Genomic DNA, 19,313 nt, shown 5'->3' with positions numbered 1-19,313 from the left:
TAATCAATCAATCAAATTTGAGGTCTGGAAAACTGGGAGGAGAGGTGAACTCCTGAATTAATTTAATTTATTGAAAACACAGCTGACTCCTTTTTAATCCAAGGTATTTCCATCATTATTCCTACAACCTATTGGATTGATCAGATGGTTTAGGGTATTCAGATTTAAAGTCAATATTTAAATCTTGGAAACCCACTGTGAGTGAAGATGATAGAACACAAGTATAAGAAATACAACTTCATAATCTAATATATGTATTCATTCAGTAGTTATGCTGGGTAAATGTTTGATAGAAATTTCCCCATACAGAATAAGCTACAATACCTACAGCAATACAGCTTAAAAGTATAAGTAGCCAGAATAAGGTATTTAATAATAAGTGGATGGTTCACATCTGGAAGAACAATATTCTGCTTAGACAAAATACTGTTTTGCCAAGTACTGATACCTTAACACCTAAGAGCAATTTACAATTCAAGATTTAGAAACAAATAAGAGGTAACAGCATCAATAAGTATAGACAGGTGTTTGCTATTTGTCCTATAACTAATATTTCAGGTATAAGTGAGTCAAGCTTCAGCTCCCCTGGAACCAATTGCTATCTCCTTTAAAAATGGGATTAGATATTCTACTGAGTAGGCTGGAAGAAAGCAAACCAAAGTCACATCAGTTCAGTATACCTGTTCAGTGGCTTCATGCTAAGAGTTTTCATATATCTCTTAGATAGTAGACAATTCATTTTGCAAGTGCATTCCTCCTCTGCAGCTTTGCAGGTGTTTTTACCTGTGGTGTTCATTCCTTCATTTTCAACATTGCTTGAGGTGCATTTAACTGCCAGAGTCAATAGCTTGGTGTACTTACACTGTGCCATAGGAAGGACTGTTTTGTATTAAATCTTTATGGAGTGGATACAAAGGCTTGTTTATATGTGCTACCCTAAAACTTTGATTAAGTGTGCCTGTAGCATTTCTCTGGTATTGTAATTGAAAGATACGTTTTACATTTACAAAAAAACGGCAATTGTAGCATTTCTCTATACATCTATGTGGTTAGAGCAAAAAGAAGAGCATAAACATTGGTATCGTTTTTGATGTTTGTATTGCAGTTGTGCTTCTTTAGTCAAAATACAAGAAAGTGTATTTTTTAATTTGATCCATAATTGTGCATAATTCTAAAAGGAAAATACTATGAGTTTACAGGGCAGGTGCTTTTGTTTGCTAACTGTAATTCTTTCAGAAAAGGGGATTTGCTTTCACGATGCAATGCCTAATCATAATTGCTACTGAAGTCAGTAAGTCATGTGAGTAGGTGAGAATCTTCCCACAAGCTCTAAAGTAAATCAGAACAATCTACTTGTAATTGTTAAGGTTAGATGTTCTGTTTATTAAAAAAATGTTGAGAATTTACACTGTCATCAGATTTTTTTCAACACCTTACCAAAAGCAAAGACACCTGTATTTTTTTAAACATACAACACCAGAGCCTCAACTCATATTATAGTTAAGTTGGGCAAAAATTGTAGGACAAGTTCAGGTTTTCCATTCCGCAGGATACAGTACAGAATTCTACAATATACTATCTATCTTACAAAGCATCTGAGGATAGGACACAATGTGTGAGACCCTAAGTCATTTTTTACATTAATTTTAAGGAGAAAATATAAAACATTGAGCTACTCAAGGGGTCTTTGCTCCTGTCATCCTTGATCTTGCATAATAATTAAGTAACCTTCAGTGTTAAGAATTAGGCTGACAGTAGTCTGGACACATCAGGATCTAGAAATGGTAGTGTTCAGAATATAAAGTAATCTTACAATTGCCTCAAGTGTGTATGAGGTACCAAATTATTTATAGGAATTTTTTTTTTTCCTCTGGCCTGTAGCCTGATTTGAAAGATAAATAACAGAATCCCTGTCCACTATGGAGACAGTGATTTTCATGAGGAACTTTGTAAACATTTGGATTTGGTGTCTGTTCTAACAGGTTAAGATCAGATATGCATATTGCTAATGTGGTTTTTTTTTTATGAAAGGTATTTTTTGCTAAATTAATTCATGTACTAGCTGGGCAAAAGTAGGTTAACAATCAGGAAAACAGGCTATATATTCAGTAGGTTAAAAGATTTTGAAATTCAGAGATACTTACCTCTAGCTCAGAAAGTCCCTGAGCTGTAAGTTGCAGGAGTCTGGGACAGTATACATACCAGGAAAATACCACCACAGGCTTGTCCTGTTCTCTTTTAATTCTGTTGGCAATACTTCAAATTGTCTGTGTTCAAGATGTCACAGCATGTATGTACTGAACGTGGAAGAGCACCAGCCCAGAATCTTTTTCTGGGTGAATGGTTATATGCAAATATGCTTTACATTTCAGTAGCACAGTACAAGGAAGAAGTAAGCTGAAATCTGCTGGTATGAAATGTAAATCATTCTTCTTTAAAGTTTTATTTTCACGTGAAGGGCTTGTTAGAATCTCAAGTTAACTGTGAAAATACATACAAAAACTGCAAAAAATGTTGTAAAGAATGTTGCAGTGCAAAACCAAACAGTCACATTTTGACTTTTCTAAAAATCCCTTGAAAACTGATGTTTCTCAAGTATGCAGTGTCGATTTTAAAACAAACAATTAAAAAAGCTTAATATGTTGTTGCTTAAGAATCAGGAATCCATTTTTCTCTGCCTTAGTTAAGTTTTACACTTCCCTCCACAGTTACAGGTGGAAAGACAAAGAATAGTATTTGGACTACACTATGAGCTTTCTTAAGATCACAGACTGTAACTGTGAAAAACAGTAAGCAAATGGGATCAGCGGACACTCAGCGTGTCTGATGAAACCTTGAGAAATAAAACATTTAAAATACCTCACTACGTCCTGCACTCTTTAACCTCGCTGTTCTCTTAACATTATCATCTCCTTTATTTTAACCTCAGTCTAGTAAACTTCAGGTCATTTTATGTACATTCTCTAGATTATAGGTGATCATTTCTCTTGCTCATTATCATCAGTCACTAGATCACAGATCTAATTGATCCAGAAGTAAAACCTTTCTTATGCCACCAGTGGCATGCACTTCTTACCTTTTCTGTTTGTTTTGCTCTGCTGTAGGTGAGACTCTGAAGCTTGCTTCATTTTGCTATATCAACCTCTCTGCTGCTATAGTTGTGCATTAGCTTAATGTGCTATGCTGTTGTATTACAATGTAAAAAGTCTCTTGTCTCTTCTGTCTTTGTCACTGCAAGCTGCTAATCTGAATGAAGTGGAAAAAGGTCAGTTGTCTTTTAAGCCTATTTTCACTTACTTTGGTTTCTCACTTTCCTTAAAGGTGCATGGATTTCAGTTCTTAAAAATGATCAATAAATCGTATATAATTTAGAAAGCTCATTGCAAATCCTCAAATTAGGCTCTTGGCTCTTGCTGTGAATACATATCAAAAGAATGTCATTGAAGATGCAGATCGCTGTGCAGGAGTACTTTAATACTACCTTCATTGTCTTTTTTTCAGATGTATTAAAACTAGGATTAACAAAAAAGTTTACATGGTGATCTTCTGAAATCTTTATTCTCATCACCTTAAAGACATACATTGGGTCCATTCTAATGTATTCTCTGTTTTATAGCAGTGTTTTGCTGTAATTTCTTTGGTAGATTATGGTACTAGAAAATATGCTGGAGTATAAAATGGCATCATTTCTGCTCATCAGTTCTTGCTCATCATTTCTGTGGCCTTTTTCTTGCTGTAAATATCTAAAGAAATTGAAATGACCACATTAAGCTGAGGCTATGGTGTAAGAAGGTAACAGTGGAGAGATTTATGACACTAACTTTGGGTGTTTCTGATTTTTATTTTTTTTAAAGTTTCTGCTTAACACCTATTTCTCTACCAGAGATAAAGCATCTTCTGTACAATCTGATCATCTATACAATCTGAGAGCTAATACAATCAGTGACTACATATTTATGAAGTTACATATTTAGTTTTAAAAGCAAATTAATCATCTTGTAGTGTATTGGCCATTAATTTAATTTGAGAAATATGTTGTGCAGTCTATAAAGCAATATAATATTTCACTAGTAATAAAAAGATGTTCATTATCGATGAAGTGACATGTTGAGCAAGGCTGCAATCATACCATCTATGTTGATTAATTTAGATACCTGATGAATAGTTCTTACAACTTAAACTCAGACCCTAAATTCTCTCTGTAACTGATGGAGAGAACAAGACATTTCCAGAAAGTTATTCCAACCACAGGTGTTCCATGCTTAAAGCTGTATTGCGTTTAGACATGTTGCCGTATTTGGATTTTATTATTACTTATCTGGACAACAAAGATAGCCTCCTGTTTTTCTTTCCCCTTGTCACTTCCTAAGTTACTTTTTCTACATTGTTCTGTTGCTATCCCAGTATGAAAATGGTTCATTTTATAAAAGAGTACTTGTCTCTAGAAAAAAATAGGAAAAGTGCAAGCAAGTTTAAATAAATATAAAAGTTAAGTTATTTGTTATTCTTGTTTTTAATTAAAAAACACAAACAAACAAACAAAACCGAGCAGGTTACAATAACTAGTTTGACATCTGTGATTCATGGATAAAATTTGCTCTGACACTTTTCCAGTAGCGTAAAATAAAGAATTTTAGGATTTACTTCCAGAAATTAAAAGAAAAACTTAATTTCTATGTTTATGAAAAATAGCTTTTCAAATAGAATGTAAAGGGAAGATGCTACTGTGAAGAAACTCAAGTCTCCATTTCAAGTGGAAGCAGCTGTTACCTGTGCCTAATTAGTCTTACTGATAGTTTAAATGTCTTTAAATGGGATTAAAGGCCATGAATCCTAAACAGAACTGTAGTCACTGTAAATGTACTACACAAGTGTGAACTATAACATATTAAAATTAGTGATTATATCAAGAACAAATTCCTCACAAACAAATTGTCAAACACCCAGGGGATATGAACTAAGTTCAGCACCAAAATTAAGCAGATGTGTATGTGATACATACTTGTATTAGCTTGCCAGCTGAACATGAAAGTTATAATGGTCTATAACTTGCTTGGAGGATCAGTCAGTTCTATCATGCCAGACATCTTTTGAATTGTGACAGCGGTAAGAAAAAAAAAAAGAAAAAAAAAAAGAATAATTTAAAGTAATTATCTCAGTTTAGGCAAACCATAGACACATAGATATATTTGTTTGTTTGTTTGTTTCAAAACTTCATTACATGGCCTCCTTGCTACTACAATAAAGGAGTTGAGTTATTACTTTCAATTCACTCGGTAATCAAATAAGTACCTGCCTAAAATTTAAGCACGCAAATGCAAATCATGTCATATCAAACTTGATAAAAATTTTAATTATTTCATTAAATGAGGATCATAATCCTCATTCTTTTAAGAACTACACGTGTTACAACTTCTTAGAATAGATGCCTTTGCTACTCTTCCTTTTCATCACTCATTGTAAAATTTTCTGTTTAATCTAGCTTAATATACTTCAAATGACTGTTTTGTATTAATAGCTCAAGTGTTAAAGTAATTTTACTGCATTTTCATAAAGGCAGAATATAAATTATATCCTTGGCAAGCTGAGCTACTTGCTGCTAGTTTGATCACTGTCATGACTGATTCTGGTCTATGATCCATCCTTTTGTTTTCCTTAGTTGTCTTACAGCTTACCTGCCTTAAAGTTAGTATTTCTTTGTTACTGCCAAGCAGCATATGTAAAACAACTAGAAATGTTAAGTAAGCTCCATTTTACATTTTGATCCACAAGCATGGTGGATAGATGAACAGAGTTAAGCAATGGTGAAATATAGGAACAATCCAGCAATGAATCAGATCTAGAATTTTACTTCAAAATTAAATTCCAACAAAATGTTCAGATGTTACAAACTGCATCCTACTGTGACTGTGAACTTTTTTTAATTATAAGCAACCTTCTCCCTTATGTAGTAATTTTTATTTGTCTTTTCTGAATAATGAGCTCAAGATTTGAAATAATTTATGTTGTCTACTGTTCATCAAACTCAAGACTTCATAAAAATGCAGCACTTTATATAGTTAAATGGCACTGACGTTTTCCAACCACTCTTACAATATATTGGCTATTTGAATCAGAAGTAATTAAAGAGACCTCCAGTCAAAGACTCAGATAATACTACTTAGATGATAAAACATAAATACTGTAGAAGTTGACTCACAGTATGTCACAACCAAGCTCAGAAGCTGGAATGGACATATATGTACACATAGAAAATCCTGCTATTCTAGCAATTACCAGTAAGACTGTAATATATATTTGTTATTTTAGCTTTGGAACAGCAAATAAGTCTTCTAGCAAAAACCTGATTTTGATATTTAAAACTGACCATTCCTTCTTTTGCATTCTGTCTCTAGTTTTTATTCTAGTATCATACTCAACTTTGCTAATATGGTAGTGATTTTAACCTTGTTTCTTCAGTAAGCTTGCCTGTAATTAGCAATGTGCTATTATATTCAGAAGCCCATGTCCATTTGTGTTAGAGCTCTCCTCTTCATTCAGAAATATAGTGGCTGACATTGCTTTATTTGACTGTATTTTTAATTTATTGCCCAAGTATTCAAAATAACAATGATGTAAATCTTTTTTTTACCTCAATGCATTGTTCCTTATTATTTGTTGTACTACATGTCTACTCTGTACTACTACTCTGTCTGGAAAAGCCAGAGCTAAAGGTCTGTTCGGCCTTGAGAAAAGAAGGCTTAAGGGAAAACTTATCACTATGTTCCAGTATTTAAAGGGTAGCTACAAAAAAGATGGAGACTCCTTTTTTACAAGGAGTGACACGGGAAAGACATGGCGTAATGGGTACAAGTTACTCCTGCGGAGATTCCAATTAGACACAAGAGGAAAATTTTTCACAATGAGAACAATCAGCCATTGGAATAGTCTCCCCAGGGAAGTGGTGGATTCCCCAACATTGGACACTTTTAAGATTCAGCTGGACAGGGTACTGGGCCATCTTGTCTAGATGGTGCTTTTGCTAAGAAAGGTTGGACCAGGTGATCCTTGAGGTCCCTTCCAACCTGGTATTCTATGTTTCTATGATAAAGTTTTTCTGTGATTTATAATCTCATCAAGTCATAAGAGTGAATTAACACACAGAGGAAACACAAACTGACATGTGAATCTAGCAAACTTGTAACTTCGGTTAGTTTACCAAGGATGACATACAATTCATCATCCATACTTAATATTGTTGGCTGGCTGTTTAAGTCTGCATCATCCTCTATATCTAGCTGCAAAATCTCAGTAAATATTCCAGTCTTGACCTTGGAGGGTTGTGTTCATTTGGACTGTGCTGACCACACAGAGTTCCACTGGTTGCAGTGCTACTCCATACCAGAATCCAGATTTCCTAGATTAATTAAGCAAGATGTCTTATAAAAAGAGTTACTGCTGGTTCTAATTAAACTTTGGAAGCTTTTCATAGGATTTTTGACACTTTATCCACTGCTTATTTTTAAACAAACTATTTATTGCTTATTTTGCTACATACGGAAACTTTCCCATCTTTCAAAACCATAATTACTTAGCCAAGCTCTTACAAAAGCCACAGTTACAATACTCTTAGATGAATAAAAGAATATACACATGCATTGGTGTCAAGCTTCCTTGAATTGAGACACTGTTTCACAATCTTTTTTCATTTTTTTGAAGTATGTTTTTTTAAAACATTGTGTTATGCTTCCCAAATCAGGGAACTCTAAGATTTCCTTCCAGTAAAGCCAAGGAACCTAACTTGGTAAATCAGATATTTCCTTCAATAAGTGTTTCACTTTCATCACTATCTTTTGATTTCAACAAAATTACTTTCTCCCCTTCACCTTGTCTCAGTTAAGTTCTGAATAACGCACTGGTTATTCAGTACACTAGAAGAGCTGTTGCTTTACCCGGAAACTATTCTTCAGTGGTTCAGATTCCATGTAACATATTTTTACTTACCTTTTTATTAACTTTTTCACAAACAGATATATTTTGGTTATGGGAATGCTCCATTCAGAATATAAATCTGTTAACAGTACAAATGAAGGTCTCACACTTGGGTTATTTTGGTTTGTTCTTCTGGTATTTATATTTTCATTTAGAAGTTCAGTATCTGATGTACATATTTTGGATTCCATCTTGAATTTTTCTTGTTTTTCTTTTTACTGGTCCTGTGTGCAAGTCTGTCATGAATGCTACTCTCTTCATAATGAAAGTTTGTACTTTATGTAAAACTGACTTTTTTGTTCATAGGGTTTTTTACATTATTATTTCACTACATGGACTGCCATGTTTACCATGTCCTTTCCTTGATTCCTGTTTCCTTCCTTAGGCTAGTTGCTAATGGACTGTTTAACTGAAAGCTCCCTCCAGTAATACAATTATATTTTATTTCACAGTGCATGCAGTTTGCAAATGCAAGACGAAACTTCCCTTCCTTTTATGCTGTCACAGCACAAAAAGTCCTGTCTTTTAAAGACAAATGGGTTTTTGAATCATTGTTTCTCTTCTTTTTCAGTCTGTGCACTTTTCTACAGAGTGCTCAGATCAAAGTCTGACCATAATCTCAAAAATACCTGATCATGTTTGCAAGCCATTTGGCTGCAGGAAGCCTGGTAGTGTGACATCGATCTTACAATTTGAAATGGACATTTTTCAAAACTGTAAGCCTGTTTCAAACTTAAACTTCCAGTTTGACCCTCAGTCTCTATGCAGGATTTACAGCTATGACTTGGGAATTAAGATTTTTCATGTGTCCATGAGCTTTTCCTGAGGTGATTCAGCTTTCAGTGTAGTTCAGGGCCTTCAATTTATGACTACTAAAATGCAGTGTACTCTAACTAAGAAATCATGTATTTTACAAGTACCTTGATGGGGGGGAGGATTTAAAAATCAAAAAATAGACAGGCTTAGACACTACTCAATAAAGCTGTTTGCCACACAAGTAATTTTGTAGGTCTGTGCCAATAATAATCTAAGCCATGGCCCAATTACTATCCTGTAGCAAAATTGATGCCAGTTCAGTAAAATTGACAGCAATGGTGAGATTGCTTGCTCCTATTATGCCAGTCCTAATTTGCCTTTTTCTCAGTATTTTGAGCGGTTTCCACTGAACTTTTACTGTGAATCTATCTAGAGATAGCAAACCTTCAACCCTGCTTGAAAGATAGGCTCAATATGTCACTTTCAGAAAGTGTCTGGTATACTGTTAGAATCTTGAATGTTTAGAGGTTTAGAGGTAGTTTTCTCCAAGTCTTGTAAGTATTGAACAGCCATATTTTTATTATTTGTAATTGTGGTGTCATATATTTTGCAGTTCTGCATGTAATTTAATATAGAATATATGCTATAATAAGATATTTGTATGGGGGTGTCTGTGTGTATATATATATGCATATATACACAGATATGTAGGCCATAGGAATGTGTATAAACTAGGTTAAAAAACAAGTGGGTTTTTGCTTATTCTGCTCCATGTTCCTGAAAATCTGACTTCTCTGTTCCCATATCTATATCTCACTCTTAAATCTTGCTGGCCTTTAAACAGATTTCAGCTATTACAACAAGTTCTTCAAATTGGCTAAATGCTATGTGAAGAAGTACTTCCTCTTATATATGTATTTGTTTGAACAAAACCCTTTGAAAAGAGAAAGGGAACTGGGTTTTGGTTGATATATCATGGGATGCAAAGAATCCCTGGTATTTCAGGATTCTTTGTGCACTGACCTAGTCATAACAGTTCCACATTTCCAGACTAATAAGTCCATTGAGATTTGAAGAGACTTTGAGGACAGAATTAAAATCCTTTGTGTTAGTTGCCTTCAGTGGCCTGCATTTGATCTTTATCCAGTTTCCTACATATATTGACTAAGTCACATTGTTACTGACAGTTTTCCTGAGGACTGTTAAGTAGCCTGTGCTTGAAGGCTATTTTCTTGTGTTAACTCAAAGCTTTATTCGTTTTTTGTAGGGAAAATGCACTACTTGCAAATTGGTAATGTGCTATCAATTTTTTTTTATTTTTTTTTATTTTAATCTTTGTGTAGAACCAGTCTGTATCTTTTGGATCGTTGCAAAGTACTTGTCTAGCTGGTTTTGGCTTCTCTCAGTTCTGAAGATGTAGAGGTCCCGTGTCTTATCACACTTAGCATACATGTTTCAGATGTGGTTTTATCCAGCATAACCATCTTTGGCTCTGGTTCAGTTTTGCCTTTTTCTCTATCCTTGCCTTTAATGTAGACTGTTCCTCAGCTCTTTTAAGTTCTCATTTATTTGTCCATCAGTTGAAGTAAGTTCTACATACCCTAAGAGATAAGTCCTAGAAATAATGTTTCAAGTCCTGGGTAATCAGTATTCATATTCAGGATACGCAGTTTTAAACACTAGTATGTAAGCACACTTGCTGTGGAGAGGACAAATTTCTCTGGAGGGTCTATTGAATCTGTAAAAAAAAAAAGACAAATAGACCTTTAACCATCTACTGCTGCTTTCACTTTATTATGATGTGTCCTTCCACAATTCCAGAGAAGCCCATGTAAGCAAGAAGACAGCTTCTGTGTGGTGCTAGGTGCTTGGCAAGGAGCAGTGTAAGATGTCAGAAATCTTAGTGCTTAATGACAGTAGTAGCTGATGAACTGCTACACATACACACACATGCATATGAATTCTGGAAGATATCTTCATTTGTATACTCTCTCCAAAATTTCCATTCCAATGTTATTATCCTATATACCTTCCTCCCTTTTTCCAATCTACCTGTTCCTGATTCCACCCAAATTGTGTCCCTAAATGGTCTGTCCTTCTTTCTCCATACCATATTCATGGTGGTGTTGTCCTCATCCTCAGTACTGTGTTAGTTACAGGAAAGAGGTGAAGCCCTTATACGCTATTTTAATCTCAGGCTGCCCTCCAGCAGATACTGATTCTTCAGCTAACTACACTGCATGCCACTACCACACTCAGATAAGTAAAACTGAGGGACATCAAATATTGTGTGTCTTTGAAGGAAAGTTCAACTTGAGCAGTGAAAGTGTCTGCTCATCCACCGCTGTCTTCTGCTCTTCCTCATTTTGGTGTACAGTTCTACTTCTCTTTGCTCACTAGCTCATGTTTTATTACTTGACAAATGAAAAGGGCCAACCCTACTCCTTCCATAGTTTCAGGGCCTGATAGACCTGGGAGTCCCTGAATTCAGCAGGCACAAGGTTTATACCTGTTGATTATATGTATATTCTTAATATGGATGCTGGAGTATATCTATCTTACAAACCAGTGATAAATTTTGCAAGTGCACTATTCATGGTATCTTCTGATTAGTTAAGTCAGGAAACAAGACATTGTTGATCTCTTTACACACCTGTAAGTGTTTCCTTGTCATAAAGTTGCAAATAAAGTCATATTTTAACCATATTAAAATATTTTATAGATTATACAGCCCATGTTGGAAATTAGAGCCACTGCTTCTAGCAGCAGGGAAGGGTAGACATTTGACATAGATCTTTTTTTTCTTTTCTTTTCACAGAACAGATTCTAAATAATTATCACACATTAACAAATGCAAAAAAAATTGGAGTCATATTTAAGAAAAACTAGAAAGCAAGTTTTCATTTTGGGATAATTGGAATTGTATTGACATGCAGTGATATTAACAGGGGGGGTTCGGATAATTATAGTGCAAATCTGGGTATCTCTGTGTGTAATGTGCTTAGAAATAAGTAAGAGAAAAGCATATTGATGGCTTGCTTGTTCTAGAGAGAAGAGATTCAATCACTAGTGTTTTGCTATACAGCAGAGCTAGATAAATACTGTAAATGAAAAAATATTTATTTCATAAAATTATCCTTTATATCCATGGCTGGAAGATTGACAGTGAACTAATTTTTTTTTTCTAAAGGAGTTATCTGAAAGATTAGTATTTATCATTATTATTTATTTATTAATATTTATTATAAAGGTAGTAGTTATTATTATATCATGAAATATGCATTCTTCAGTGTCAATAAAAAAGTTGTAGCCGTTACTTTTAAAAAACAAACAGCTATTTTCAGGTCACTGTGATATTTTCACTGAATTGACAGCATACATTATATTTCAGGTGAGCTCTGTGAGGAGAAACTAGATTTCTGTGCTCAAAACCTGAACCCTTGCCAGCATGACTCAAAGTGTATCTTGACACCCAAAGGATACAAGTAAGTCTAAAATATTGTCACAGTCCAATTGAATCTAAATTTCTTTTTTTTTTTAGCCTGCTTAACTTATTTTCCTTTTCTTTTAGTGGAAGCAAGCTCTATTCTCAAAATACTAATTTCAGTTATTATCAAGCATTACAGCAGAATAGGCCATTATTTTCATTTAGATCTACATTATTATCTTAAATATGTTTTACTAAATTTTTACTGATCCTTAACAGTTCTAATTCCAGTCAGATTTTAAATAGAAATGCAGAGTGGAGCAGTTAGTCTATGTGACAGTCTATACAAAACCCTTTCAGTAGTTTGGACAGTAGGAAAATAATTGCATTTAATTGAAGTGGAATAATTATACTGCTTTCTGAGAAGTAATTGTGAAAGAGATTATTAGGAAGGCACACTGGAAGGTATAAACTAAAGAAGTCCATCCCCAGGAAAACTAATCTCTAATTATACCATATCCTTATCATAATTAATTAGTATGCACAATTTAAAGTGTTTTTAATAGGCTTTAGGTTAATAAATACAGGAAACCTGCAGCTTTCAATTGTTGTCATAAGCACCTGTTTTATGCACAGTATGCTGTTGTGCTAAAAGCAGATTATTTATTATCATTCCTACTACTTATGAAATTACTTTTTATTTAAAATATGGCAGAAAATATTCAAATATATTAAATATTCAAATGAACATGAAATTCAGTTGATAGTTTTCAACTGGAAAATAGAAAACTTGTTGGATTTCAGTTGTTGTGTGTTATGTTTATTTTCTTCATGCCACTTCAGTAAACCTAGTTTGGTATCTTATACTTTGCTGCCTAGTTCATTAATCTTCCATGTTACTTTCTGAGATTTTAAATCAGAAAATAGCACATGCAGTAACTTCAAGAAGGTATCTCACTTAGCTTTTTAATAACATGCTTTATATTGTTTTTTCACTTAGTTGTGTATGTGTAAATAAAAATTGAGACATATTTGATTGAAGTACTGAATTTAAAGTTATACAGCTATTTAAAATCACTCTTGCCACTTCAGAGCAAATTTTAGATACTAAAAGAAACACCACCAAGGAGGGAATCACAGGATCTAATGAAATCAGTTACATACATCTTAATTTAAAAAAAAAAAAAGTAAAATCATGTGGATGCATGAATTTGTAATTTTTCCATTCATTTTTGACAGAGTTCTGGGCATTCACTCAGTCTAATATATGAGAATTCCCTGAAGAAATGACCCTAGCATTAACAATGAGAGTTGCATGGGGAAAAAAGGAAAAACAAAACCAGGAAAAGGTTACATACTGTCTTGAGGATATGCTGTTTCTAGTTCAGTGGGGGCTCATGGAGGACAGAGGATGTGTTTTGAGACTTCTGTTAGTTCACTAACCATGGCGCTATTTATAGTAAATCAGGCTTGTGGAACTTCAAGGGGAAAAAATTTATGCATAACCTCTAAACTGTATAAATGGACCATTGGTCCATTCATAGCTGTTCAGTTGACAAAGAAAATACCCATCCGTATAATACAAGCCTTGGATTATTTGTCTCAGTTTCAGCAACTAAGCATATTGATTATTTTTAGTGTTCGCAGCCACTTACAACATCCTGTAACGTTCTGCATTACTCATAAATTCCAAGAACTGTCAAAATGATTCATGAGAGCTCTCTAGATTTAAACCACAGTTCTTCAATATAATGGCAGATGAGTAAGCATATGTAACTAGCAAACCTGTATTCATTACATATGTAGATTCCCCATATAATATCATGATTATGCTACATAGTCTTTACACGCAAAGTCACAGTAATGCATTCTTTTTCTTGAGTTTTAAACAATTCAGTAGTTCCTTAATTTTGCCATAAGCACACTGTATTGTTAAAGGGCACTGTGCTACCCCACTTTCTTTCCGGTTTCACAGATGTGATTGCACACCTGGATATGTAGGTGAGCATTGTGATATTGACTTTGATGACTGCCAGGACAACAAATGTAAAAATGGAGCACAGTGTACTGATGCAGTTAATGGATATACATGTATTTGCCCAGAAGGATACAGGTGAGAAAGATCTGAAGACAGTACAAACATACATGTCTTCTGTCAAAGTTGCTTTTTATTGGAAATACTAATTTTTTCTGTTTGTATTTAGCGGCTTGTTTTGTGAGTTTTCACCACCAATGGTTCTACCCCGCACCAGCCCTTGTGATAATTATGAATGTCAAAATGGAGCCCAGTGTATCATAAAAGAGAGTGAACCAATCTGTCAGTGTTTATCAGGCTACCAGGGTGAGAAATGTGAAAAGCTGATCAGTATAAACTTTGTCAACAAAGAATCCTATCTACAAATCCCTTCAGCTAAGATACGCCCCCAAACCAATATCACTCTACAGGTAAGATTGCTTGTGTTCTAGATTCTGATCTGGAAAAGAGTGTAAATGACTTTTTAAGGTGTGGAAAATTAGCCAAAGTTGTCATTGGCTCACTTAAAGAGCTTTTCACAGTTTGAGCTAAAAATCTAGAAGAGTCACTGGAATAACTCTATATTCATATTGAAGTAGATGGCCTTACTGATAGGAAGAGAAGGAATTTTATCAGGTTGTCCTTCAAGGAAGAATTTTATAGTGAAGTAATACACTATGGCAGTAAATTCAGAGATTCACTTAATACAGCATTTTGATTTAATATTTATTTTTAGTTCTTTCTAAGTGTTTCTTTCTTTTAACTAGATTGCTACAGATGAAGACAGTGGGATCCTGCTCTACAAAGGCGATAAAGATCATATAGCGGTAGAGCTGTACCGGGGTAGAGTGAGGGTCAGTTATGACACAGGATCTTATCCAGCCTCTGCTATTTACAGGTGAACCCAGATAAAACAAATTTCTAACTGAAACAAAACATGTATTAATTCCTTATATCAAAGTAACATTTTTTAATAGATGGTTAAAAGAAATATATGCAAATGAATGTATTGTCAGACACGTAAAACCTATTGCCAAAAGACATGATTTGGCTTGGAACATAATGCAGATGCATCAGAAAGATAATATATTATTTGATGCATTAAAACTAAGTAAGGATTAGCTTTCAGCAGAATACTTATACCTTTGTGTAAAGCTCACATGTGGAAGTGGAGTTTTTTCCATTATGTTACTCCCGAATAATTTCCTAGTGTGCAGGGTAAAGTGAAGAACTATACTGAATAAGCAGAAATTAAATGGAAGTTTCTCTTCTCTTCTGTGTTAGGCAGTCATATAATGTGGGACTTTTCCCTGACAAGTTAAGAGAAAGCTAAAAACTTGATTCTGAAAAAAAGGCACTACCCTTGAAAAAGAAATGGTTTTTGCTTCCAAAGTCATTAAGAGACAGAATCCAAATCTGCTGCTGGAGCATAATTTTTCAGGTTTCTTTAAGTCAAACTTCTCTGGTTCTCTGAAAAATTATCACCTGAGCTTCCAGGGAGGTTTTATGTAACTTCTCAAGAATTTGCAGAAAGACATTTCAAGAGTGAGCAAAAAGACAACAGGCATCACTTCTTGGCTTTGATTGCCCTATTGTTGCTACAAAAACATTCAGAAGTAAAGGGGAAGTGTTAAATGAGTTTTCCTTGAATCTTCTTTTTGCTGTATTTATACCTTTTGTGTTGTAGAATTTTATCTAGTGTATATTTATTTGCTGGAGTTTGTAGCAGCTGACATTGTTCTGCATTCTATGAGGGACATTTCATTGAAAATGATTTTTAGAAATGATTGTACTGAAATGGCAATATAAAATCAAAAGCTTAAGTTTATATAGCAGGGAAACAATGCTAAACTTTGTTAGGTAATAACACCAAGAGAACTGTGGGTTTAGTAGATTACTAAAAGCATTCCACAGATAAAAAAAATCATTCCTATAAAATACAATATAAAGTTGTTTAGTAAAAACACAGCCTTTTACAATAAGCATCTTAAGGTTGCTTTTATTTTCTGATGCAATATGTATTTCATAAGGTTTTTATACAATTCCATGAAATGGTTTAACATGTGGAAACAGTATATCTATTTTAATTCTATAAATTTTCATACACTAAAAATAGGATTTGACTTTACAGGAGATTGAAGTATATAACACAAATTTAAAATTGCATGAAACATTCACTTTTCTCAATGACTACAATTCAAAATAAGATTATTTTTCTTTTCTATCTGGGATAGAGCTAATGAAGAAGTTTAGATTGTTTTGTCAGGAGTTTAATTATTTTTGTTAATATTTATTTTGATAGGTAGAGCTGTCTGAGAATAGGAAGCAATAGAAATCAGGATCATATGTAACTTGAAGTTATTTTTGTTCCCATTTGTTTAATCTATCGAGAATACTTCTTCCCATTCAGAACATATATATTTCCTACTTACCAATTTAACACTTTTTTCAGTATTACTGGAATATAATAAACTCTGGTAATTCACACTTGTCCATTTTAGTTTTCTAGAAGAAGATTGGAAAACAATACTTACACAAGTAAAATTAAAAACCATAAATGTAGATGGGGTTAATAACAAAGTAATCAATTAACAAACAGTCCCAGTTAGGTTAGTCTTACAGAACAATTAGAAGCATCTCCCCTACATAGTTGATCAGGTCTTTTGAATTATTTGACAAGTGGAGAATGCAGGCACAGTGAAGAAAGGGATGGGAAATGTAGTGAAGTGTTACAGGGTGACATGGTTGTTTAGTGAAGCAGATACACACTTGTATTATTATTATTATTAATATTATTATTATTATCCTCCCTTTCATTTCAAATTAGCATGATGGTGAGTTTCTAGAAGATATTTGAAAATGGTTGTGCAGTGGTACTGAGATCAACTGTAATGAAGTCTTTTGCCCTTGAGGGAAGTGCATATGTTGGAAGCCACATATACATTTCCACATTTGTGTATATATTTGTACATCTAGCGATCACTGTACAAGTTAGATATTATTTCTTTTCTATTTCACGTTCTAGAAAGGAGTATGTTGTAGCACAGGGTCTTTTGCACATTATACTCTAGTCCCTTCATCCTTTCCAACCTATTCCTATTTTTCTAACTTTTGTTTCCAGCCATCCCTGTTTCCATTTCTTACTGTTTTACCTTCCTAGGATCTCTGCGACTTTTCTTGCCCATTTTCAGCTCTTTACCTTCTTTTCACCCTTTCATTGCATGTTGTCTTTCTGTGCCTTTGTTATCTATTAAAGCTGTCTCCTGTCATGTTTCCTGTCCTTCTTTCAGTCCCTCCCTTTGGTTTCTTTCCTCCCTTCCCTCCCTTCATTTTTTTCTAAGCCAGCTAGATCTAATCGTCTTTGCTTAAAAACTGCTCACAGATATAATCTACATTAACCTACTGATTCACTTTTCCTCTTCTCTATTTCATCCTTCTCAGTCTCCTCCTTAACTGAATTTCCAGTCCTGTTTTTCTTACAATCCACTACCATCCATTACTCTGATTCTTGCTTTATTCTATTTCTTGCCCAGTCCTACCTCTCTCTCTTCTTTCTCTATAGGCCTAATTTTTGCTTCTTCTGAATGAGAACCACAGAGTTTCTTTGTGCTTGTAACCTTGATCTAGCTAAGGCAATACCTTCTCTTTGAATGGGTTGGCAGGCCCAGATCCATCAAGTACTACCGCAGCCCAGCAGTACAGCTGGAGGGAGGGTGCCAGTCATGAAATATAGCCAGCATGAACAAAGAACTGGGGTTCTAGCCCTCCGGTTTCTGCAGACTTTGATGTTGTCAAGATTTTAACACCTTGCCTCAATGGATTTTCAGAAAGATGACAAATGGATAGACATGGTGCCAGCCCACTGCCAAATGTCATGACCTGCAAAGCAGGGTTAATAGAAGCATAAGAGGTAGGAGTGCGTTCCCTTCAGTTTGGGAAAAAAACCCAACATTTCAGGCACCATTCAGTATGGAAAATTTTAGAAGAAACAGTTGAAGTTTACCAAAGTTATAAATAGCTAAAGTAATATTATGAAATAGTGTTGTGCGTTCATCCTGGTAGGCAGCTAAGCACCACACAGCTGCTCACTCATCTCCCCTTTCACCCCCAGTGGGACAGGGAAAGAGAAAAGGAAGAGTAAAAGTCAAAAAAATCATAGGTTGAGATAAAAATAGTTTAATAACCAAAGGAAAAGTGGAGAAGGAAAGAAAGAAAACAAAACAAGTACTGCAATTGCAATCACTCACCATCTCCCATGGGCAGACCGATGCTTAGCCAGTTCCCAAGAAGAAGAAGATAGCTAACCTACCTAAACCACCCCCTCCTCTCCATTTCATTGCTGAGCGTGGCATTATATGGCATGGAGTATCTCTTTGGTTAGTTCAGGTCATCTGCCTGGTTGAGTCCCCTCCTAACCTCACGCGCACCCCTAATCTATTCACTGGGGGGCAGAGTGAGAAATAGAGAAGGCCTTGACACTGTGCAAACTTTATTCAGAAATAGCTAAAACATCAGTGTGTTATCAGCATTGTTTTGGTCACAAATCTAAAACACAGCACCATATCGGCTATTATGAAGAATATTAACTCCATCCAGCAAGATCCAGTACCAATAGGTGATGAATTATAAAAGCAAAAAAGTGAACGTATTATGTTTTATCAGAGAGATATGAAGAAGACAAAAGAGCATTTTAACTCATAAAGTTTAAGAACAGTGAGGTTTAAGAACAATTTGGTAACAGTGTAGACAGTTTGCAAACTAAGATGGTAAGTTGCCTACACTGAGAAGGACAGAAAGGAAATTACAAAAACTGAGAAGTTCATCAAAAGAGTTATTTAACAGAATTCGTTAAGTAAGTGAAGTTTCATGGATAGTATAGAAAAAAGAGTAAGACAAGTCGTACAATGATGAGATGCCTGTAACAAAGGCCAAAATAAAAAAAAAAACAGCCAATAGAGTGATTGAAAAGGAAGATTTATAATATAAATGGCAGTCAAGAAATGGTGTGTTGAAAAGGAGTCAAATGGAACCTATAAAGCCTACAGAGGTGCTTGCAGTAGCAACAAAACAAAGTTACAAACAGATGATTTAATCATGATAAATATGGAGAATCAGCAATAACAGCAGTCTAGCTGTGCAGAATGA

General features: G+C 34.5%; 1 protein-coding gene across 17 annotated transcripts in view; it reads left to right on the top strand.

Annotated features, from left to right (window-relative positions):
• The window catches only part of SLIT2 (slit guidance ligand 2), a 274,923-nt gene that overhangs the window by 239,705 nt on the left and 15,905 nt on the right, over positions 1-19,313 (top strand). For 13 of the 17 annotated variants that reach the window (XM_049795067.1, XM_049795074.1, XM_049795038.1 and 10 more), the window contains 5 exons: positions 3,239-3,265; positions 12,119-12,212; positions 14,130-14,267; positions 14,359-14,599; positions 14,936-15,066. In XM_049795067.1, the coding sequence (XP_049651024.1) occupies positions 3,239-3,265; positions 12,119-12,212; positions 14,130-14,267; positions 14,359-14,599; positions 14,936-15,066 (631 nt within the window). The remainder of the gene's footprint in view (positions 1-3,238; positions 3,266-12,118; positions 12,213-14,129; positions 14,268-14,358; positions 14,600-14,935; positions 15,067-19,313) is intronic. The other 4 variants (XM_049795113.1, XM_049795103.1, XM_049795081.1 and 1 more) reach the window with 1 other exon arrangement.

The sequence above is a fragment of the Accipiter gentilis genome, chromosome 3 (genome assembly GCF_929443795.1).
Source record: "Accipiter gentilis chromosome 3, bAccGen1.1, whole genome shotgun sequence".
Taxonomy (NCBI): Eukaryota; Metazoa; Chordata; class Aves; order Accipitriformes; family Accipitridae; genus Astur; species Astur gentilis.
This window is presented reverse-complemented; position numbering and strand designations above follow the sequence as displayed.